Below are 24696 nucleotides of genomic sequence, written 5' to 3'. Positions count from 1 at the left end.
CCCGCCCTACCTGGCCCAGAGGGATACATGTATGAGTAGCAGGGTCTGGGTTTTTGTGGGATTTAGTGTTAGGGTTATAGGTTAGCATTAGGGTTAGAGTTGTTTCGGGAGCATCATTTTTCACTCATGGATTGGCCACAGAGTCCCGATCCTTAACCCAGTGAGAATCTTTGGGATGTGCTGGAGAAGGCTTTTCGCAGTGCTCACACTCTCCCATCATCAGTGCAAGATCGTGGTTAAAAAAAAATGTAGTGATCCAACGAAATATTACAGAGTGTGACCTTTTTTTTCTTCCACCTTAGCTTTGATTACTTTGCTTTTTGAAGAAGCTTCTCAATGGGTTCAGGCCTGGCCAATCCATGTGTGATGCCTCATGTTCCTTGAACTATACTGGCTTTGTCATCTTGGAGTAAGCCGGTGCCATCAGGGAAGAAGAAATCCATGCTAATCATTCATCATAAGGGTAGACAGATCTGACCACATTGCTGTCAGTTTTTAGTTATAGCTGCTCTTGTGATGAAACAACATTTAAGGCGAGACACTGCAGGTGAATAGGGAAAAAATGTATATTTACAGATATCGATTTGAAACTGTTGCTGTCGATCACTGGCATAAATGTGAGAAAAAAATACATTGCCAGTTTTCTTTCATTTTATCTTTTCATATAAGAACAAGGTGTTTTATGCCGAAAAATGCCCAAATTTCCCATCTTTTCGGCGACGAAATCTGAATAATGGATTGAGCTACATTCAAATTTATGGTTTCATTTTATTGATGAATGAGCTACCGAGACCTTTTCAGAGGGGATTTTGGATTTCTTGTTTGATTTTAAAATAAGCTGTTTTTTAGTGGAAAAAATTGTAAAAATGTAATTTGCCTTATTTTTTGACATTCAAAACTCAATAAATGGGGTTTAGGGATTAGATAATAAAAAATTCCTCTGAAAAAATCTTCCAAATATTGTTCAGTCCAAGGCTGGAAAATGTGAAGTCTTTAGGTCCGACTGACGTGGACATACTGTCGCCACAATGACAGAAAAATGTGTTTTGAGAAAAAGGCCCTTGAAATTGCATTGTCCCATATAAGTCTATGGGGGAACATTGAATCAGCGCAATATTTAAACATGTTATTGTGAAGATTAGGCATATTTTCTGTTTCCGGGTGAAAGCTTGTATGTTCCGAGACTAATTTGGCCCAAAATCTGAAAACTGAAAAAACTGAGTTTTGCCTGTAGTGTCTCACCTTAATCTGGAATGTTCTACAGTCTGGCTTTAAGAAGTAGCATAATATTGTATTTTCATGTAAAATGTGGTATTACAAAAAGAGAGCAATTGAAAGTAGTAATGTCGAAATCACTGTCAAAGGAGCAGAAAATATGATGCATAAACTGAAGGGATGGGCTATAAGGCAAAACAGGTAGAGTAGCACCCACTTCGTATACTATATGCTATTGAATGTAGCACAGATAGGCTGGATAGGCCCCGTCGTTTACTGTGGGGGGACCCAGTGATGTCAAAGCTGATGTAAAAATGAAGGGAAAGCCTGCAGATCTCCAGTGTCTTCTGCCGCGCCAATAAACCAAACGCAAAAAGCAACACGCGTCAATTTGACTGAAACAGCGGCGCGGTGGCTCTCGGTGCGTTCAGGGCCGCTCTGTGCAGCTCGTCATCGCCAGTGCTGCTGCTGCATCATCTCCGGCGGGCGCTTCTCTGCGAGCGCTCCCTGCCCCACAGCCCGTGTCTGCTCGTCACACTGAGGTTTCCCCCCCTCGTGGCGCTCAACCAAACCGCCGCCGCCGCCGCCGCTACGCTTCCTGCATCTTCCCACACGGATAACGCACGACGCGCGCCTGGGCTTTTTTTTGCCACTCTCCGAGGAGCCGCACAGTCCGACCATCGGGGATCTATTTGGCGTTCGCGTCGGGTCCGCTCGCCCTGACCAGACCAGAACCAGGCTGGGATTTCCTCCTGCTTTGAGATTTGACAGATACTGATCGGGTGCGTGTGTGTGTGTGTGTGTGCGCGTGTGTGTGTATTGGGTGGAGTCAAGCCGGAATCCTCCAAATTGGACAAGCGTTGGCACATTTGAGGTACGTCCTATGTCCATATATCCATCCCCATACCTTGCACCGAGGCTTTGGCGTGTTTTATACCCGGGATCCCGGTGTTTGCTCGCGGTTAACTGGACGTGGTTAGCTGTTGGGAAGGAAGCCTGGGCCGCATCTCGCACGATGAGTGACCGCGCGCGCGTCTCTCCATCCCATTCCTCCCAAATCAAATCATTCGTGTTTTTGACGTATATCTGGCACAACAGGCGTCTCCGTACATCGTGATATAACCGGGTCCAGGCGGGTTTTTAAACGTGATACGGTCGTGTGCGCGCGGGTATGAGTGGGGTGGGGGGGGGGGGGGGGGGTGGGGGGGACCCGAATGGATAGGCCTGATGCTTCCACAGAGAGGGTGTGTTGGGGCCATAAATTGCCTTTGGAGCGACGCGAAACAGGGATTTTCGGCTGGCAAATCCAACCGTACGCGCGCACTCCACTCCCCGACATACGTCTCACAATTGCAAATTTCCACCTCGTCTCGCGCTGCGCCTCGAGACGTTTTAGGCTGGTAATTAAATAAACAATTGGGATGCTATTGATTCCCCCCCCACCACCACCACCACCTTCTCCGTGTGGAGGATCATAACGCGCGCAGCGGTGGTCAGGTGTCTCCGCCGCTGATATTGATGGATGGTGCCTTCAAGTAAAATCTGGGACATTTCAGATTTGAGGGGGGGGTCATGAAGGGCCTCCGAATGAGAGCATTGGGTTTAGTTGTGAGACAAGGCGACTGCTGCCCATTGGCTACAGGCTGAGGAAAGTTGTCAGACGATACAGTGGAGCAAAATGCATAGCTTGATAAAGAAGAGTTGGCTTTAGATTTCAAGAGATGTTGATGAGCCTGTTTTGTAACCAGCTTATGTTTTCAGTCTTTTTTTTTGCCATAAGGACATCATTGGTCTTGCTATGAATATGCACTTCCCTATTCTAAAAATAGGTCTACAACGCACAACTTTTGACGTAGCAGTCGCATTTTACTTTTTACAGCGTAATGAACGATGCGATGGCGTGGTGAAGGAAACACAGTTAACTCACTGTAGCTAATCCTCACCCTAACCCGATACAAAGACACTCGATTATCAGAAAACATGGCCATATTTAATGCTGATATTATAGAAAAAGAGCTGCAAAATGCATTATCCCCTGCTATCTCTATCATGGTGCAATTTCCATCTGATTACCATATTATTACTGTGCTGTGAGTGCCCCCAACCTACAGCACCTTCAACAGCGTGCTCCTCCTTTATCCACCACCTTTAGACTTTGCCCTTTCTCCTTGGGCCAGTTAAATCTCCTCTGCTGCTGTTTGTACCAACACGACATGTAATGTAATGTATTCTATCTATCTATCTATCTATCTATCTATCTATCTATCTATCTATCTATCTATCTATCTATCTATCTATCTATCTATCTATCTATCTATCTATCTATCTATCTATCTATCTATTCATTCTTCCTTCCTTCCTTCCTTCCTTCCTTCCTTCGTTCCTTCCTTCCTTCGTTCCTTCGTTCCTTCGTTCCTTCCATCCCCTTCCTTCCTTCTTTCCTCTCCTTCCATCCTTCCATCCTTCCTTCCTTCCTTCCTTCGTTCCTTCCATCCCCTTCCTTCCTTCTTTCCTTCCTTCCTTCCTTCCTTCCTTCCTTCCTTCCTTCGTTCCTTCCTTCCATCCATCTTTCCTTCCTTCCTTCCTTCCTTCCTTCCTTCCTTACTTCCTTCCTTCCTTCCTTCCTTCGTTCCTTCCTTCCATCCATCCTTCCTTCCTTCCTTCCTTCCTTCCTTCCTTCCTTCCTTCCTTCCTTCCTTCCATCCATCCTTCCTTCCTTCCTTCCTTCCTTCCATCCATCCATCCTTCCTTCCTTCCTTCGTTCCTTCCATCCTCTTCCATCCTCTTCCATCCTTCCTTCCTTCCATCCCCTTCCTTCCTTCTTTCCTCTCCTTCCATCCTTCCTTACTTCCTTCCTTCCTTCCTTCCATCCTTCGTTCCTTCCATCCTCTTCCATCCTTCCTTCCTTCGTTCCATCCATCCATCCATCCATCCATCCATCCATCCATCCATCCATCCATCCATCCATCCATCCATCCATCTATCTATCTATCTATCTATCTATCTATCTATCTATCTATCTATCTATCTATCTATCTATCTATCTATCTATCTATCTATCTATCTATCTATCTATCTATCTATCTATCTATCTATCTATCTATCTATCTATCTATCTATCTATCTATTTTTAGCTCCTATACTCTATATGATTTCCTGCCCTCTAAGTGCCCTGCAGACCCCATTACCCAGCCACACTGGTCTATTCTCCATTTGCCATTGATACTATTGCCCCGTTCTTGACTGCTAAGTGACCACCCCTGTCTGCCCCTTGATAATAAATGGGTCATAGTTGACTGTTGAACATATCCCTCCGTCATAATGGGTCTTTTTAAACCCCATAGAGCCTGCTCTGGGGGAGGGAGGCAGCCGCGACGCCTTCAGGGACTTGGTCTTTTCAGTATAAAATGCTGTCGGATCCGCTGACTGTATGGGCTCCCGTTGTGTGCCTTTGTGCAGGACTGAGCCATGAAGGACGCCATCGCCAACAACAGCACGGCCAGCATCTCCCAAGCCCGGAAATCCGTGGAGCAGCTCAAGATGGAAGCGTGCATGGACAGGATAAAGGTACGGAGACGCAAAATATCATATTTTAATTTCACAGCGGGTTCAGGAAAGATTTCATTCCTACGTTAATGTGTTGGATTATTGTTGTTTTTTGCTCTGAATCTACACAAACCTTCATGAATCCACGCTCTCACCAGTCTAGAATGTCGTTGTGTCCTTGAGCAAGACACTTCCCCGACCCCGCCTGTGCATGAACGCGGTGACTGCAGTGAGAGGCGGCAGATTGGGGCCGCCGCGGCTACAACAATAGCTTAACACCACGAGTGAGTGAATAATGACAGTGTAGTGCTTTGAGAAACTTAAACTGACAAGTCTCTCAAAGATGAATTCAGTTTCTAATAAGCTAAATAAAGCCGCCTCCATATCCAGATATAAATAGCGCTCAGAATCACCTCCTTTAACGTTTTGTGCCATCGATGATCCAGATAAAATGTGTTTGTTTGGTCTGACATCTCTCCTGTGGTTAAAATTACACGCTTCATCTCACTGGGCCAGTTGTGACGCTCCGCACTCTACAATTCATGCCAAACTAGTGACTACAAATAAGATGAGACACAAATCTAAGATAGAAAATATTCCAGGTTTTTTCATTGCGTGTTTTCTTATAAACATGTGTAAAAATGTGCTTAAATGGTGGCAGTGTTTGACTTGGCTCTCTGCCCCTGATTTAGGGGATGTGTTAACGTGGTTGGTGATTTGGTGAAGTCAGTGTGATCAGATTGAGATGGTTTTGACATGAAGAGGAGGGATTGTCTGGAGGCGAGAGGGTAATGTTTACCCGCTACTTAGAGCAGCGAGGTGCCCTATATAATAAAGTTCTTCTTCTTATTGGAAAAAAGCGTCAATATAGCAACAAAAACGTAGCCTGGCCAGACTAAATATTACAAGTTAAATCTAGTCTGGGGACCACCAATTCAGTTTCTCGTAAGAGAGGTGTGGTTTACGATTGTCCACAGCCGTTTATTGGGTGCTAGGAATGTCTATCATATGCGTCTGGACGTTGCTATAGCCCAGGGGTAGGCAACGTCAGGCCCGTGGGCCAAATCTGGCCCTCCAGCACAGAACCTCTGGCCCCCAAGATGATTTTGAGAAATATTATTATGCAAATAAGAGATCAATTACTTGTTAAAGTACTCTTAAAATGTGAGAAAAAGTCAGTATTTTAAAAATGTCCAGTCAGAACATCCCGCTTGGTCATATATAATGTTAAACAATGATTCTCTACTGGTGGGTCAGGACCCAAAAGTGGGTCATGGAACCATTTTCAGTGGGTTGCGAGTCTATAGGGAACTTTTATTCAATATTTTCCATCTGTCTGTAAAAATGAATGTTATTGGGTTGTTTTGATGATAATTTCAGTCTTAAAGGAAAATCTAGTGCTTGTTCAACAAAAACTTGCGTGAAAAATACAATATTTTATACGATATATGATAAATTACAGTTTTATTTGGGTCCCAGTGCCCTGTCACTTGGGAACCAATGATGTAAAGCATTGGTATTTGAAGAGAATAGTTCTTTACTTTAGGCTACAATGTTGAGGTTCGGCCCTTGGGTGTTTTGGCAATGATGAAAATCGTACCTCCACGAGGAATACTTGCCAACCCCTGCTATAGCCAATCGTATCATTGTATCAGATGACGTATGACGTACCCGCTGTAAACTTTCGAGCTAAACTATTTAGAACATGGTCTAAAGCTTGATCGAAAGATGGAGTAGCTGCTCTCATGTTGGATCCGTAAATATATATACAAACTCGTCTTGTCGTCCTTCCTCGTTCTGTGATTGGTTCCCAAATCCATGCGAGGATTTCGGCCATGGTCCCCAGAGTGCTGTGCAGTTCGAAATGATTCGAGCGCACACAGCAGCATGGGCATTCCCAGGCTAATAAAAATGAGGATGAAAACAAAAATGTGACAAAAACGCTACAAAGAAGGCGACAAAGAAGCAATAATAGAGTGACAAAAAACGTGCCAGAAAAGCAACAATAATACAACAAAAGAGTGGCAAAAATCTGGCAAAACAAGACAAAAAAGCCACGAAAACACGACAAAAAAGTGATGAATCTTCGAATCTCATTTTGCTTTTGTTCAGAATGACACTATAGGTCTAGAGAAGTGAAGGAGAAGAAGAGATTTATGGAGTGAAAGCTGATATTAGGACGCAGAGGTGAATGGAGTTATAGATACAGACGGCATCTCTTGAAAACAGTTAAGGGGGAAAACAGTTTGGAAAAAAATCTGAACTTTCTCTAATTATTCAAAAACGACTTTAAATGGACTATACAGAGGTTAAAAAATGTTAAAAACCAAGTATTTTCCTCCCCCTACATGTTCCAACCATATAATAAAAACATGCAGAATGAGCCCAGACCTGTTCATCACAACTGCCTCTAAAATCCTGCGCTGTCACTCAAAAAGGTGTTAATTCGGGTCCAAAGTGCCGTCATGCACAAGCTTAATATAGAAGCTGCAGTTACACATAAGACCTGAGGTGGCAGTAGTGAGCATAAAATGACTAACTTGCATCGAGCTCCTTTAACAAATGCTGAATTATGAATGTAGTTTTCTACTAAATAAAGATACAAAGACATGGGGAGGAGCAAAGTGGTTCAACAGCCCATAAATACATGAATAATGGAGAATGCTAACTTGATGCTACATGTTAGCATCGGGCTAATGCTAACGGTTAGCTAGCGCTTGCTACAACTGCCGTTTTTTCACTTCTACTGAACAATCTGCTGTGAGAAAATATCCATATGGGCCTGATTTACACTTGACTTTATCTATGTGCGGGAAATAAGTTCATATTCCACCAGAAAACGGCTAAAAAGAGTGAAAAATTGTGTTTCTCTAAAGATTCTATTTTCCCCCTCGGCGAAGCCCCGCCCCCTTCTATGACGAGATGCCGTCTGTATTTTTACCATTCATCACAATGGTGTAATCGCCCTCCATCTTGTTCTATTCATGTAATCACTGTAGTCGTGACTGAGGTTCACCAGAGGAGCTGACCTGAAAGCGACTGTCTCAGAGCTGGACGCCTTCCTCCTGACAGCCCCCCCTCCCCCTCCCCGTCCCCGTCCCCTCTGCTCCGACGGTCCCATGATGTCTCATACTGTCACACGGAGGCACACAGAGTCAACAGTGTCTCACGGCGGGACGTCCCATTGCCCTGAGTCACGCTGTCAGAGCCACTGTCCGCTGCTGACACAAGCTTTCTTCAAGTCTTTGTGGAGGGAAATGTTAGCATTTGTGTGAGCCCAGCAGAGGTGGCTAGATCTTTGACAGGGCAAGTTACTGGTTTCATTTGCTTCTCCCACTACAAGCAATATTTTAGCACGTTAGCTTATTATTCATTCCCTCCATATTCACACTGCAGCTGCCATGGGGGCTGATTGATGAAGATGTGGCAGTCAATTTACGTCAAGAGCCACATCAGCAACACTAGCAACATTATAAACCACCGCAGACATAAGAGAGTAGTCATCTTGCGCTCTGAAAACCATTCATCTTCTGGTGTGATATAATTATTGAGACCCATCCCTCCCACCAGCGCCACTACTGTAACTTTTCAGATTCTCTAGAGAAACTGTGTGAGGGGAAAAAAAAGCAGTGCCTGAGAGTCACGCACTGTTTTTTGAGGAGAGAAGCAATCGGTACAGCAGGACCTGGTCTAAACCCCCTGCAGATTTGGAAGTTCATAGCCACACCTGCAATGAATTACAAAAATCTCCTGGTCTTTATCGATAAATGGCTTGGAATGTACTTGAATTAAGACAAGTAGTGCTGAGTTGGAGTAGGTTTGGACTGTCTTGAAAGAAAATTGCCAATGGAACAAGCATTAATTCACTTAAAATAAGAGAAATTAAACCTCTAAAAGGAATAAGCCACCGTTTTTACGTACTGAGATATGTTCTTACCAGAGCTTAGACGAGTTCATTTGTACCTGTCTTCCCGCATGCCCTCAGTCATGTAAACACAGCACAGACGGCGTTAGCATTTAGCCTCTCCTCCTTTATAGCTCCAAATGAGGTGAAGATAGAAGCTACCAAGCTCTACTTCTATTTCGACATCGGTGCAGTAATAATTTTACTGTGCGGATGTCGAAGTGCTCCTGGTATTATTACGCCTTACAATATAGTTCCCCTTTTTATCTACTTAGAAAATCCACATTGTTTCATTGTGTGTAACTACACTTTATCATGTAGCACTTCACGTAACCATATTTAAATTGGGAAAACGTGGAAGAGCTCGGTAGCTTCTATCTTGACCTCCTTTAGAGCTATAGAGGAGAGGAGGAGAGGCTAAATGCTAACGCCGTCTGCGCTGTGTTTACGTGACTGAGAGCACGCGTGAAGACCGGACAGGTACAAATGAACTCGTCTAAGCTATAAGAACATATCTCAGTATGAAAAAACGGCCGCCTATTCCTTTAACCTCCACCTGAACCGAGCACATTTTTCTCCAGTTTGGCTGATCTAAAAGGTTCTTGGAAAAAGTGTCTATAAAAATGAGCCGAAGACGAGGATGAAAACGCAACAAAAGAGCGACCAAAAAATGTGTGAGGAAAAAAAACAACCACAACGCCACAAAGAGCAACAAAAGAGTTACGAAAAAGTGATGAGAAAGTGACGAAAATGGGATGAAAATGTGCCAAAAACGGCTGAAAAGCTCAACAAAAAAGGAATGAATAGAAATGACAATGCAGCAACAACGCAAGGAAAAAGATCAGTTTTGTAGGTCTTCGCTTTCAATTGAGGCGTAACGCTTCCTATAGGCTGTGAGCTCCAGTCAAGAAGCTTTTAGATTCAGGTAAAGCTGAACTGGAGAAAATACACTTGGTTTAGTGTCTAAATGTGGTCACCCAGGCTCCTCTCTTCGGTCTATCTGAGGTTGCGATATTTGTGCTTGAGTTTGGGCCACTGTGGAAAGGCTTAGCCCCACGTTTTGATTACAGAAAAATTGTCCCACTACCAAGCGAACGTGTCTACCTCTGGCCCAGGGGAGAAAAGCCCCCACAGGGCTTAAAGTAATGTCCTGAAGCTTCTCTAACCAAGGAGCAGTTAGCCCCGGGGTAAGTGCAGACATGTTCAGGCTGCAGAAGTCGCCAGCTCCTACAACCAGAGCCGCTAGTGCATCACATGGTGGTGGGCTTGGTTTTCTACTACTATAAAACCTAAGCATAAAATCACTAAAATGGTGCCATAGATATTATATTTTTTGTCCCCCATTGTTTGATCTTCCTCTGTCCCCGTTGAGGTCAATGTCACTGGTCTGTGTGCTCCTCTCATGTTACTAAAGCAGCATTATGTGTCTAATTTTAAATACGGCTCTTTGCTCTGATGGTGTTGGTGAGTTGTTACATTAAAGCCCTCAACCTTTGGTCCAAAAGGCAATTCAGTGTGTCATTATCAAACCGCGCTGGTTACACATTGACTTTAGACCCATGTGCTCTGTTTATTGCCGTTTTAGTGAGAAATCTCTGCGTGAGCCTCATGCCCTGTCCTCCTTCCGTCAGTTCAGTCGACATTATGATCATTTTAATATATGGGTTATGTTGGAGCACATAAGCTGTCTTGAGTTTGAGTCCATTCTCTATGTCTCTCCCAACTCTCTAATTTTCCCACTATACAATGTTGAAGACTTATGATAATGGCTATTTTTTTTAAAGAAAAATTGGGAATTGCGCTTTAATTTTTGAACCCCATGCTCCCGTCATCTACAACATCGCTGATTTTCAGACAAACTTAACTTTGGAACAAGTGATAGAGATTTGCTGTCTTTTGTGTAGGAAACTAGAAATTTCAGCTTTCAAAGACCCCCTCCCTGGTCATTCTGCGCCTCCGTAAAAAAAATCACAGTAGTGCAGCGGTTAGCGCTCGGGCTTCACAGAAAAATGTCCCGGGTTCGATTCCCACGTGGACAGGGCCTTTCTGTGTGCAGTGTTGCATGTTCTCCCTGTGTCTGCGTAGGTTTCCCCTACCGCTAAAAACATGTACAATAGCCAGGTGTTTCTGATCATTAGCCTGGCCACACAACAGGGAGATGAGGCCCCGAGAGCCGGCCCATGCTGGCAGCTCACTGCTCCTACAGGTCGACCATTGAGGATGGGTCAAATGCAGAGAATGAAAAGTATACCTTAAAGTGGCTAGATGCAAGTTGGCCATTTTATACTCACTACTGCCACCTGAAGTAACACCTTTTTGAGTGACAGTGCAAGATTTTAGAAGCAGTTGTGGTGAACAGGTCTGGGCTAATTCTACACATTAGGACATGGCTGGAACATGTAGGGGGAGGAAAATACATAATTTTTACATTTTTAAACTCCTTATAGTCCCTTTAACCTTAACCTTAAAACGCAGCAAAACAGGCAACTAAAAAGCACCAAAAATACGTCAATACGTTGTGTTTGTGATGTATAAGTTTACACCTATAGGCTGTAAACTTATGGATTTGGGCAAAGCTGAACTGGAGGAAACCGATCTGTGGCCCTCCTTGAAAAACATTTGGACACCCCTGATGCCTGGTAATGAATGAGTGAGACCAAACAGAGATAGTTCTGACATGTAACGAAGGGTTTGGTGACAGTGCAAATTGTAGTTTTGATTTTTGGTGAATGTTGGGGTTAATTCTTTGGGGTAACACAACGTTCAACTCTACTAATCGTGTATAATTGAAATCGTGGTCTACTTTAATGTGGCTTCCTGTTACGTGGTCATCTTCAGGCCTGTGCGCACTGGCTCAGGGAGTGACCGGTCCCTGACGTAAAGGCACCTGGAAAACAACTCTTACAACTCTCAGAATAATACTTGAACTTAGCCTGTTGCCGTTTTGTATACGGTACTTTCTGTTTGCTCAGCGTTGTTAATGGAGTGCCAGGCTTGCGTGTTGACTTTGAGTTCATAAAGCCAGATTGTAATTATTGAGTTATTAAACAGTCTTATCTCGTCTGCCTTATCTACAGTCCAGAGAGCAGCCATATGGCATCAATAAAACACACGCTGAACTTTTACCGATGAAAACAAACAAATAAAAGCCTTTAAAGTGGACATATCAAGCGTGATTATGGCTCATGGCGCATCAATATTCCACGTTTTCCTTCTTAACTTCGTCCTCCGATCCTCCCAATAAAAGCTAGACGGATTTCCTCGCTTGCGCTTCTCCTTTGTTGTAAGTCTCTCTCTTTAAGTTGTGATTTCAAAGCTAGTTTCCTAATTATCTCCCTGGCCCACTTAACCGCATTTAATACAAAGCCCCATATAAAGTGTTACTGTGTTGCTAATTTTGGGGCGGACGTGCTTCAGATTTTTGGCGATGATGTCGACGCACTCTCTGTGTCTCTTTGTCCCGGGAAGTAACCGTAAGCCGTCATTAGATCCACTCCCCCCCCCCCCAAACACAAACAAATGCGACGCTCACATCCTTTAAAAAAGCTCAACTGTGTCTGTGTGAGTTATAGGATTCTCGCCGTGTTTGATTGTAATTTTGCTGCAATACACAAACTGACAGCTCATTAAAAACACAAGCTGTTTTTGAGGCCAATTATTTAGCTGTTGTCATCATTGAGGGGACACATGCGTCGAGCGAGGGAGGCTCACACGTGAACCATGTTGCAGCAGGTTAGACTCGTGCAGGGAGCTGAGTGCGTCAGATGATGCTAATTTGTCATTTTTTGAGATGTTTTATTTCAAAGAGCCGGGTCAAGTCATGTTGCTCTGCGGGGGTTGCTCTGTCCAATCAGCTCGAGTGTAGCTAGACCGGGGTGTTGTGACTTTGAATTAGAGGTGACGGGAGTAAGTTGTCGCCTGAGCAAGGAAAGAAATGAGGATAATCCTGGTTGCACTGTGGTCAAAACAGATGACCCCGAGGTACCGGTAGAAGGATGGGGTCAAGTGTGCAGGGCATATTCTAGCTCAGGGGTGCCCAAAGTGGGGCCAATAGGTGGCGTTCATGATTTAGAGTGTGATGATGTCATAATGTCAGATGGAGGGCGGGGCCAATACAACTCTATAGATACAGACGGCATCTCTGGAATCGCCCATATATGGTCTTTTTTGAAAACAGTTAAGGGGGAAAACAATTTTGAAAAAATGTAAATTTTCTCTAATTATTCAAAAACTACTGTAACAAATGCTGAAATATGAATATAGTTTCTTAACCTGGCTAACGCCAGGCTGCTGTGTGCGCTCGAATTATTTCGAACTGCACAACAGCCTGGGGACCATGGCCCAAATTTTCCGGTGGATTTGGGAACCAATCACAGAACGAGGAGGGACGGCAAGACGATGACGCGCTATTCGATATACGGAAGCTTGTAGTTTATTTACGGATTAAAAAAAAAAGTTTATTTACGGATCCAACATGACAGCAGCAGAGACGATGGTATTTTTCGATCAAGCTTTAGACCTTGTTCTAAATAATTTAGCTCAAAAGTTTACAGCGGGTACGTCATACCTCATCTCATACGATGATACGATTGGCCGTGGCTACGTGTAGACGCATGATAGACTTTTTTTTTTTTTTTCGTATCGCCCAATAAACGACTATGGACGATCGTAAACCACACCTCTCCTACAAGAAAATGAATTGGTGGTCCCCAGACTAAATATCACTTGTGATTTTAGTCTGGTGTTAGCCAGGCTAATAGTTTCTACTAAATAATGATACAAAGACATGGAGAGGAGCAAATTGGTTCAACAGCCCATAAATACATGAATAACGGAGAATGCTAACTTGATGCTTCGGGCATCGGGCTAATGCTAACGGTTAGCTAGCGCTTGCTACAACTGCCGTTTTTTCACTTCTACTGAACAATCTGTTGCGACAAAATATCCATATGGGCCCGATTTACACTTGACTTTATTTATGTGTGATAAATAAGTTGATATTCCACCAGAAAATGGCTAAAAAGAGTGGAAAATTGTGCTTCTCTAAAGATTCTATTTTCCCCCTCGGCGAAGCCACGCCCCCTTCTATGACGAGATGCCGTCAGTATCTATGGGAGAAATGCAGTTTTTGGAAGAAGTCTCCAAAACAAAAATTGACAAATGTTTTTCCTCATCAGTATTTGATCTTGATTGGATTCACAAACCTGTGATATTATTTTTATGTCTGAAAGTCCTTTCTACTGGACAACATCACGGTCACGTTTTCACATATTGTCACCACTTTTTGACGTTTTTCGTAGAAAACAATTGGACATTCGTTCACATGTGCTGACAGAGGACATAATGAACTTTGTGACAGTTTTTGTTTCATGTAGATTCCTCCAGTAATGACTGAGATATGAGCCAAAAAACACCACAGTTACCATAGTCAGTTGCCCTCCACCTCAATTTTAAACTCACCAGAGAGTGACCTTTTGCGCCGCATAAGGTTAATACTAACTTCATTGTCAATGGTAAATGTGGATGCAGTACGCTTTTTGGCCACCAGCGTCTAATTGGGGGCGCTGTTTCACTCCTTTCCCAAAGTTAAGGAAACTACAACACACTATTTGCATAGATAGAATTAAATGCAAATTTACCAAAAAAATACAGAAAAATAAAATAAAGTAACTATTATTATTTGCAGTTCTGTGTTTCACGCGGCCCACAGGCACTTTTTCATTTTTGCCCTCGGAGGCAAAGAGTTTGGGCTCCCCTGTTCTAACTCAACTGTGCCACTCAAACTCATTTAGCCACTCACTGCGGAAAGCTGTGATGCAGAGTCTGGGCAGACCGTTAAATATCGAAGGGCCCATTCAACAGCTATCGCCTTTCACACAAAGTTGCCTCACTGGTTTCTTTGCTACACTCTGTTAACCTTTTAACCCCCACCTGAACCAAGCTGATTATCACCAGTTTGGCATTACCAAAATCTAAAGGCTTCTCCAAAATGAGAAGAAAACAAGGATGAAAATGCAACAAGCAATGACAAAAAAAAGAGCAAAGAAAAGTAGCAAAATCCAACAAAAAAGCGATGAAGGTACAACAAAAAACTGACAAAAAGCCATTAAAGAGCAAGTGATAAAAGAGCAACAAAAAAATAATAAAATGTGACAAAAAGCAGTGAAAGTAAGTAAGTAAAGTAACAAAACCTCTACAAAAAAGTGTCAAAATTGTGATGAAAATGCCATATAAAAGCAACAAAAGAGCAACAAGAAATGGGTCAAAATGAGATAAAAAAGATCAGTTTTGTAGGTCTTAGCTTTCAAATGAGGCACTGGCCTAGAGGCTGTCAGCTCCAGTCAAAAAGCTGCTAGAATTGGGTAATGTTGAACTGGGGGGGCAAGAGGTTAAATATTGTTTGTCGTCATGCATTTGCATTTTAGTGCGATTGTGTTTATAGATACAGACGGCAACGTCACACATGAGGGCGTGGCCTAGCTGAGGAGGAAGGAAGTCAGGAAGTACTGCCCCATAGTATTAGATGGCAATGATAATCTAGTAGCCGACTATTGGATGATGATGAATAGTACAATGTATTGTAAAACAGTATTCTTATAAACTGTGATTCTATTCATCAGACGACAATGCAAATATTTGTATCTGTATCTTAAACCATAATGAGTTGGTTTGCTGTAAACAAACGGCAGCTGTAGAGTTTGTAATTAAGTTGGATGGGATAGGCATAAATAAGCATTGTTTGCTTCAGCTTGCTCCTTTTTGGGCATTATTGTGTTTCTTTTGCGGAATATAAACGTATTTATCACACACAAATAAAGTCAAGTCTAAATTGGGTCCATATGGATGTTTTTTTCACAATAAATTGTTCAGTAGAAGCGAAAAAACAGCATTAGCTAGCGTTAGCATGTAGCGTGATGCTAACATGAAGCATCTCGTTAGCATTCTCTGTTATGTTTTTGTAATTCTGGGCTGTTTAACCTTTTTGCTCCTCTCCATCTTTGTATCTTTATTGGGCATAACACTTTTTCATAATTCAGCATTTGTTAAAGGAGTAGTTTACATTTTTCTCCTTTGTTTTCCCCCTCAACCGCTTCAAACATGACCATATATGGGCATTCCCAGAGACGCCGTCTGTGTTGCCTGTTTTTATTCGTTATGGTGTGGAATACTAACTTGACATGACAGCCTTTCCTTTAATGGGACAAGGAGGACCCATCTTATCATGTGCATAGTGTAAACATTCTGATGATTTATGTTGGGGCAGGGGAAGGTGCTCATTATCTCAAGAGCCACATTTGGCTCTATAAAGCTTCTGCTGGAGCTGTTTCGAGCTTTGATGGAAAAACCTTCAGTGTGTGTTTTTCTATATTTGAGCCGGAATGAAGGCAGTGGCAAAACATTGTTTCAAAATCTTTGATAAAATGAATATTATTTCAGCAATTTATCATTACATTAGCCTCTAAACCCACACCCTAACTCAGTGCATTTTCTCCAGCACGGCTTTACCCAAATGTAAAAGCTTCTTGAAAAAAAGCATCCAAAGAGCGACGAAAACAAGGATGAAAACAAAAATGTGACAAAAAGCAACAAAAGAGCGACAAAAACATGTGGGAAAAGCAACAATAACACAATAAAAAAGTGACAAAAGAGCAACAAAAAAGCAACGAAAACCTAAAAAAAAAAAAAAATTCAAGATGAAAAAGCAACAAAAAAAAACCCAAGACAAAAACACTTAAAAAATGTGAAAAAACAAAAAAAAAGTTATCATCAGTTTTGGAGGTCTTAGCTTTCAAATGAGGCATGGCTCTGGCCAGAGGCGGAGCTTGCCATAAGGCAAGATAGGCAGCTGTCTGGCGCCCCCAACAGTCAAGGGCCCCCATGTACCAACCCGTCATTCTAAAGCCTGCAGTAAGCGCTTGACATATGCAGTCTTCCTAATAATTTTGGTGATGCAGTTACACCATCTCTCCACCAATGCCCCGCGGCGCTGTTCATCCCCATCCTGCTGCTGCTTTAGTGAGTCATGGTTCCCTAATGTGAATTTATAATGAGCAGTAGACAGACGTTTTTACTCATGGCTCCACCAGATTATATTTTTAATAGTGAATCCAGTTTCTTCATGACCTAAAGAACCTCAGCCTTCTGTTCTGGGGAAAACTTATTCTGACAACTGCATTATGGGGGTTGTCAGGTGACCCGCTCCTGCTCAAATGACGTCCTCTCTCCCAGTGCACAGTACACCCAGCGGCCACCAGAGGGCCCCCTACCGACATTCTTGCTTGGGGCCCCTTGGTACCCTTGCTAGGCTACTGACTCTGGCCTACAGGCTGTAAGCTCTCCAGTCAAGAAGCCTTTAGATGTAGGTAAAGCTTAATTGGAGTAAATATGCTCAGTTAAGGTGGGAGTTTAATTTATTTATTGTCATCAAAGAGAGGAATACCCCGGAGTGCTCACTGGATCTATCGGTCGTAGTTAATACAAGGTGCTCTTCAGGAAATATACAGGCAACTCAGCAGATAAATGTCGAAAAGGCGAAAATGGGGGCATCTTGTTTATTCAAAGACATTTAGGTCTTTATCAAGGCAGTGTTAAAGGGGCTAGATGCAAGTTAGCTATGTTATACTCACTACTGCCACCTCAGGTCAAACGTGTAACTGCACCTTCTATATTAAGCTTGTGCATGACTTCAGGCCCGAAGTAACACCTTTTTGAGCGACAGTGCAGGATTTTAGAGGCAGTTGTGGTGAACAGGTCTGGGCTCATTCTACACCTTAGGACATTGTTAGAAAACGTAGGGGGAGGAAAATACATAATTATAAACTTTTTAAACTTTTTAAACTACTACGATGAACGATATATTATAATGCTCTAAAACTTAAAAAATAACAGGAAAGCTCTGTACAAATACAATGTGACACTTACTTTGGATACAAAATAGCAACAAATGCAAATACATGTACTGATGATAAACACTGAGTCCAAAAATGTGTTGTTTATCTGTTAATTGGATGATAAGTCAACATAGTAATTATCGTGACAGCCCTAGGTACACTACATTTATCTTATTTATTGTCATGTTATGAATAAAGATGTACATGTTTTGTTTTTCGACCAGAAGTTTAGTCCTATAATCCGGTTGCATGCCCTGACTTTTCATAGTATTTGCAGGTTGGTGCTTTAAAGCTTTAGACAAAATACATGAGCATTTCCACATCATCTTCCATTTTAATCCCTCTTATGTCTTGCTTTAGCCCTAATTCAGCACTGGTTTTAGTCCGGGTTTAGTCTTGAATTTAGTCCAGGTTTCGCCCTGTTTAGTTCAGTTTTTATTCCCCGATGTTGTTTGAGCGCAGAGCCATTTGGGATGCCATAATACATTCTATAAATTATTCTCTGCTAAATTCTAATTAAAATGCAAATGTATGTGATTAATTTTCACCGCACACTTTTTAATGTAGCCACTGGAGTTACAAGTAATTAAAAGTCCGCAGCCTGTTGTTTGTTGGTCGAGGTATCTCCGGCGCTTCCTAAACTTTCTGACCTTTTGAGACGAGGCGCTGACCTGTTCTCAGAGGTGCGTTTGGACGAGGCATGGACTCCTCTCCCACAGATTGTTTAACCTCAGTTTGTGGAGGTCGCCGAAAGGTCGTGGAAGATGTTTCTAAACTTTTGCCTCAAAAAAAACACAAAAAAAAACACCATTGTAGCTTGACAAAGTTGTCTGAAAGCTAATAGTTGTGACTTGCCTCATTTGTGTCTGGTGTGGCTGTTGTTTTCTTTCTCAGCAGGATAGAGTAATGAAGAAAATACATTTTCAAATGTCTTCTATAAAATGCATTTACTTTATTGGGGGTATTATAGGTGGTAGATCATTTTAATTATGCTTAATGCATTTTAGCTTTGGGGTGTTTTTCTTCTTCAAAGCAGTACTAAGTAACTATTGCCCCCTAGAGGCCATAAGCGCAGCTGCAGGTGTCGTAGCGTGATGCGTTTTTTTTACTTATTAATATTTCCGTGAGAGTAAATACTACGCTGACAGAAAAGACAAAGGGAGAGAGCGATATTGTTCATCCAATAACACAATGGAGATATTTTTTTTCACTCAATCTTGGCTGTAAATACTGTTTAAATACTGCTAGCCCGCAGTTAGCTTTGCCCGTTAGCCTGTTAGCTTCTTCTTCGTGATTCTATTAGTGTGTTTTGGTTGCTCCACACCGGTGGCGGTCAAGTTGCAATTGTGGTTTTCTGGCCAGAGACACCAGGGGGAGATGAAAGACCCTCCAATCATCCCATCAACACTTGTATTACCCCCAGAGGGACTACAAAAAGGACTTATCAAAGGGGCTAGCTGCAAGTTGGCCATGTTATTCTCACTACTGCCGCCTCAGGCCATACGTGTAACTGCACCTTCTATATTAAGCTCGTGCATGACGGCTCTTCGGACCCGAATTAACACCTTTTTGAGTGACAGGGCAGGATTTTAGAGGCAGTTGTGGTGAACGGGTCTGGGCTCATTCTACACATTTGGACATTGCTGGAACATGTAGAGGGAGGATAATGCATAATTTTAACATTTTCAAACTCTGTATACTCTCTTTAAGGTAAACAAGTTACTTGGTTGGCACGGCAACAGTTCAAAATTGTTTACCTTCTTCTATGTCACTTCCTGTCGGTGTCCAACAAGGAAGTGAAACTATGCACATCACAAAAATGGCCAAGCTAAAGAAAGCTGGGCGCAATTTTAGCAAAAATCTTAAATATAATTGTTTTAGCAAAAAATGTGCCCAAAGAATGAGATCTGCTGGTGATCCTGACTATTTTATTCCCTGATGTCAGGATTCATCAGGCTCACATTGTGAAAGAGCGGTTCAGGAGCGTGAGACGAGGTTTGATTGATTATTTTCACACATGGATTGGGCGCCACAGAATCCAGATCTTAACCCCATTGAGAATCTTTGGGATGTGCTGGAGAAGGCTTTGCACTGTGGTCACACTCTCCCAATCACCTGTACAAGATTAGGACACTGGATTTTTTTAGATTAGAGCGTGTTACCTTTTTTGTGATAACTTTTCTTTTGGTCTGGCAGTTGATAAATTAGTAATGATGGGAAACTTCAACCTATTGGCTTTATTGCGATGCGTAGAAAAGACACCACTCAAAGACCACATTGCAGTAGTAGCCAATTTTAGTTCAATGTTCGTGTCTGTGTTTGAGCTTTTCACGCTTGCCTGATATTCTTATGGGACAGAGATCAGATGGCCCTGTTGTCCGCCCTGGTCCCAGGATGCCTCGGTCCCAAAGACACAGCTGCTGTGCTCTGCTCACCCCCTCAACCCCCATCCCACTGTTGTACGTCCCATAAGATCACACTGTGACCTCGACGTCTCCAGTTTGACTCTGAAATGTGAAGTATTTGCATAAGGAGTCAGAAGAGAGAGCAGCTTCCTTAGAACTTTTGGTTAATTGTCAAAATCTACAGCGCTTTTGTACCCCCAGTGGGTTTCCAAAAACACTATCGAGTTCAGGTTGTGGCACATTTGGACTGACCTTTTCAAATGTTTATGATTTTCCAAGCAACCAAAATTGTTCTACATGGCTGAATCTCATATGATTAAGATATACTAATATATACTTAAGTTGTATTATCTCTTTACACAAGCCACTTAGCTCTATGGTTCCCAAAGTGCAGTGTAGGGCCCTCTGGTGGACAACAGAGGCACTGCAGGGCGGCCTCTACAGATTGGCTACACATCACGCAACTAAAAACGAATGGATTTTTCTTTTATATATGAACTTTATGTGTATCTGTTTGAGTGTGCATATGTATGAGCGAAAGCGTTACATTCATTTTATTAAGCGGATTCCTATTGTTTGTGGAGAGTTGGAAATACACAGTATATTAACCTGAGGGCGTCAGAAAAGGCTGCCATGGACAATGTGTGCCATGGAACGATAATTACTGGAAATAGAGGGGTTATTATTTATTTAGAATCCCAGGTCTAATAATACAAGCACCCCTGAGTTTGTGAAAGGAAGCGTGTGTTGCTCATTACCCTCGTTGCCTGAGGCGGAGGTAACCGTGTATGTGTAGCGATACAGGGCTCACGGCCTGGACCATGAACTATAGATCCAGGAAAGACCATTGACATTACATACAATCTCGATTGTTAATTTGTTTGTGCCATAAAGCATTGGTATAGCGACATGGTTGACACACATTAGGATTAAGAGCAGGGATATGGTTAAGATTAAGGTTAGGGTAAGGTCTTTTTTATATGTTCAAATGAACCAACTCATAGATCCATCCATATCCAGCACTCACCGCCTCACAGGACCACATGTAGCATCCAAATGTCGAACAACAGCCGACAGTGAGGCAGCAGATGGTGGATTTTTGTTCTCGGACGTCACATGTCTTCAGAACCTCCTCCTCGATAATAATAATACCTCAGGAAACATGGTTTGTAATTAAATGGGAAAAATGCTACAAAATACTTATATATTTTCTGCTGCGATGCATTAGTTACATACAGTGTAGGCTTTAAAACTAATGCATTGACCAAGTGATTTTCCTTGCCAGTCAATAATCTAAACTCAACCCTGCAAATGCACGGAAATATATTTCGAAATACAAAATCCAGTTCTACCTCAGAGTTTTTCATTGTGATTGGGAGGGGAATATAAAAGTACATCGCCTCGGGGCTTAATTCTCTTCCCAAATTTTATGTGAAGGTCGGTAGTTTTCATTAAAGTGCAACTCTCTGTACCATTAATTTTTCACGGGGTAGTATAGTCATTGGATTTATAAGATACTTTCAGCACACATGAATGCTTAATGAACACGAGTGCATTTGAAAGTCATTCAAACTCGTGTAACTATTTCAACCTTCAAAAGCGGTGGGGTTGTCCTTCAAACGTACCGTGTATTGATTTGTTTGTCGTGGGACTTAAAACGTCAAAGATTCACTCATTTGACCTAAATGCCAAAAAAAATATCAAAACACAGATAATAAAACCATTTCTGACCCAAAGCATTTTATTTTCCTTGTAACTGAAAAATGCCAGTGCCTCTTCCATGTGCTTACTTGAAATGTATGTGGGGCCGTCGAGGTGCCTGCCTTCGACCGCCGCCCAGTCCTCTCTGCACCCGACCCCTACTGTCCTCTCTGTGGATGGTGGGTCCACAGGAGAGGCGACGTCGTCCCTTTGAGCAGAGCCTGGCCGGGCCCCCTGAGCAAAGGCCCAAGTATGTGAGCCCCAACCTCAGGCCTGGCTCCAGGGTGGGACCCGGCTGGGCCATACCGGGCGACGTCACGGTCCTTATTACTCTCTCCATATGGGTTTCTGAATTGCTCTTCGTTTTATGAATTCGAATTTTATGGGATAATTGCCTCATTTTTCTAAGCCATAGTTATCCAGAGTATTGTTGATTTCTGGAGATTTTTTTTTTGTAATTCATGCAGTTCTTATATTTGAAGAGTTTCGTGGCGCTAGGCTAGTGCAAGGCAAGGTGCATTTCTATGGTATCAGCTAGCCTGCATTAAAAACAGTCTGACCCGCTCCACAGAGCACCTGAGGCAAATCACTTATAACACCAGACTAACCATATAAATGTCTGTGTTAATAGAATATTTTTTGCATCACATGAATGATCGCATTTTGAGGGACTATTTTCTAGCAGATCACTCCGCCGCTGCGTAGCTTATACAACCACGAGGCTGATGCTGCTCAAATATAAGTTATTTCAAATGCAAAATGGTTAAAATGATTCTATCGACACAGACATTTATATGGTTAGTCTGGTGTTATAAGTGATTTGCCTCAGGTGCACTGTGGAGTGTGTCAGACTGTTTTTAATGCAGGCTAGCTGATACCATTGAAATGCACTAGCCTAGCGCCACGAAAAAATATCTCCAGAAATCAGCAACACTGGATAACTAGGAAATTAGGCCCTATCGAAAATCCTGTAATATGCCTTTAAATGCTATACTACGGTCCTTGCAGCCTCCGTAAGCAACACTGGCATTTTCGTGCACAGAAATTCTTACAGATACTGTTAAACCTATTTTCCATGCACTTACTTAATACGTTAAAGGAGCTAGATGCAAGTTTGCCATTTAATACTCACTTTATACTCACTACTGCCTTGTGTAGCTGCACCTTCTATATTAAGCTCGTGCATGACGGCACTTCGGACCCGAATTAACACCTTTTTGAGTGACAGTGCAGGATTTTAGAGGCAGTTGTGGTGAACAGGTCTGGGCTCATTCTACACATTAGGACATTGTTGAAACATGTAGGGGGAGGAAAATACTTAATTTTAACATTTTTAAACTCTGTATAGTCTCTTTAACCATGAAACACCCATGCTTGTGTCCAGAAGTCATGTTATGCTGCTGTCTAATAGTTGCCTACAGAGCGCAGGATTCGTCAAAACCGCTTGAGATTTAGGATCGATTTCTGGGGTTTCTGGAGCATTCATAATAATAACCCAGTGGAGATTTTAAATGTAAAAGTCCTTTAGATGTATTTATTCAGTACTGACCCGGCCAGTGACAGAAATGTTCCATGGCTCTTTTCTTAACTTTTCATTTTGTTTGAGCAAATATTAATCTATGGATGTGGTTTCATTAAAGGAGCAATACCTGCTTTTACTTCTATTCATTTTGTCCTCCTTTACCTTTAGTATATTGTAAACTCAAACGTTTGTGGGGAAAACAGTGTGCATCAAATTATAAAACATTCGTATAATGTTATGAACTTTTGGGCTATTTTTCTAGCATTTTTGTGGAAATGACCCTGAAAAGTGACCCTGCACGTTGTGAAATGTGCCTATAAAAGCGTCGATGTAAAGAAGTTGGATGCTACAAATATATTAGGAAAGTTACGAATGAGTTTGGACCACAACATTTTAATTTAGTAGCTTCTCCTTTCATTGTTTGCACTCTAAAAACCAGGTATAGGGCCTTTAAGCTTCCTAAATCGTGGATTTCGTGATTTTCGTGATATTTTATGTGTTGAGTTTGCCTTTCGGTCCCGACAATTTGCAGAATGTCTCTCCTCGCTCTTCACTGCCTTCCACATTAAGCTCTCCTGCTTACTAAAGCCCTCAGGCCGAACAGAATCCCACATAACAGACCATGACTGGACCTTTAAGCGCATTTGAAAGTACAAAAGTGGGACGTCTAACTCCGCTCTGTCTCCCCCCTGTGGCAGGTGTCCAAAGCAGCGGCGGACCTGATGGCCTACTGCGACGCGCACATACGCGAGGACCCTCTGATCGTGCCTGTCCCGGCGTCGGAGAACCCCTTCAGGGAGAAGAAGTTCTTCTGCAGCATCCTCTGATGGGCCGTCTCTGTCCGGGACGCGCCGCGGTGCTCCTCTGTCTTCACCACACCTGAAGCCACTGGCCTTTTCAGCGTTGAGATGGGTTGAACCAGGCGGACTGTGTGTTGTTGCTCGGCTCTGTCCTGGTGGCTGAAGGGGTTTTTGGGGGAGTCGGCTACCCAACCTGGCAACCCGTATGAGCGTACCATGTCTTGTTAAATAGGTTTGTTAATGCTTTGTATTAGAGAAGCCTTGCTCAGTGCTTAATGAGAAGATGTTTTTATTTCCTTTTTTCTTGTGCTAGATTTTGCCTCAGGACTCACAGATTTGCCCAAATGTCTTTAAACATTCTACCCCCTTCAGTTTTTCTACTCATAATCCATTATCTCCTAATGTTTGAAACAAAAGCGACGAGCCTTTATTATTATTACCCCAAATCTCCATTCAGGCCACGCACCGCTGCCGCCTGACACTTCATTATTAGTGTTTTCTAAAATGAACCTCCAAAGTTAGTGACAATTAACCTCCTCACTCTAGTCATTTAAACTGTCACAATCAGTCGAATCAGTGTCTTTATCGCAAATCAGTTCAGAAAGCCTAATGAGGGAGAGGCTGAGGGTCACTGTTCCAGCAAAACGACGTGAAATCCAATATTATTATCACGCTATCGCCAAATAATCCTCCATTTTGATCCGGCTTCAAT

The 24696-nt window shown here is 42.6% G+C and overlaps 1 protein-coding gene across 1 annotated transcript; it reads left to right on the top strand.

Moving 5' to 3' along the window:
- The first annotated feature begins 1363 nt into the window (after positions 1-1363).
- gng4 (G protein subunit gamma 4) lies at positions 1364-24696 on the top strand. The gene is made up of 3 exons (XM_079559814.1): positions 1364-2089; positions 4675-4782; positions 23883-24696. Exons 2-3 carry the CDS (start codon positions 4684-4686, stop codon positions 24009-24011), a joined length of 228 nt encoding a protein of 75 aa, XP_079415940.1. The 5' UTR covers positions 1364-2089; positions 4675-4683; the 3' UTR covers positions 24012-24696.

Source organism: Gobius niger (genome assembly GCF_951799975.1).
Source record: "Gobius niger genome assembly, chromosome: 7".
Taxonomy (NCBI): Eukaryota; Metazoa; Chordata; class Actinopteri; order Gobiiformes; family Gobiidae; genus Gobius; species Gobius niger.
This window is presented reverse-complemented; position numbering and strand designations above follow the sequence as displayed.

What these genes read in the sequence shown, in the direction of transcription:
- gng4 (XM_079559814.1), top strand. Translation starts at nt 4,684, where the DNA reads ATGAAGGACGCCATCGCCAACAACAGCACGGCCAGCATCTCCCAAGCC. An exon ending in CGTGCATGGACAGGATAAAG is followed by an intron (nt 4,783 to 23,882) that starts GTACGGAGACGC and finishes CCCCTGTGGCAG; the next exon opens with GTGTCCAAAGCAGCGGCGGA.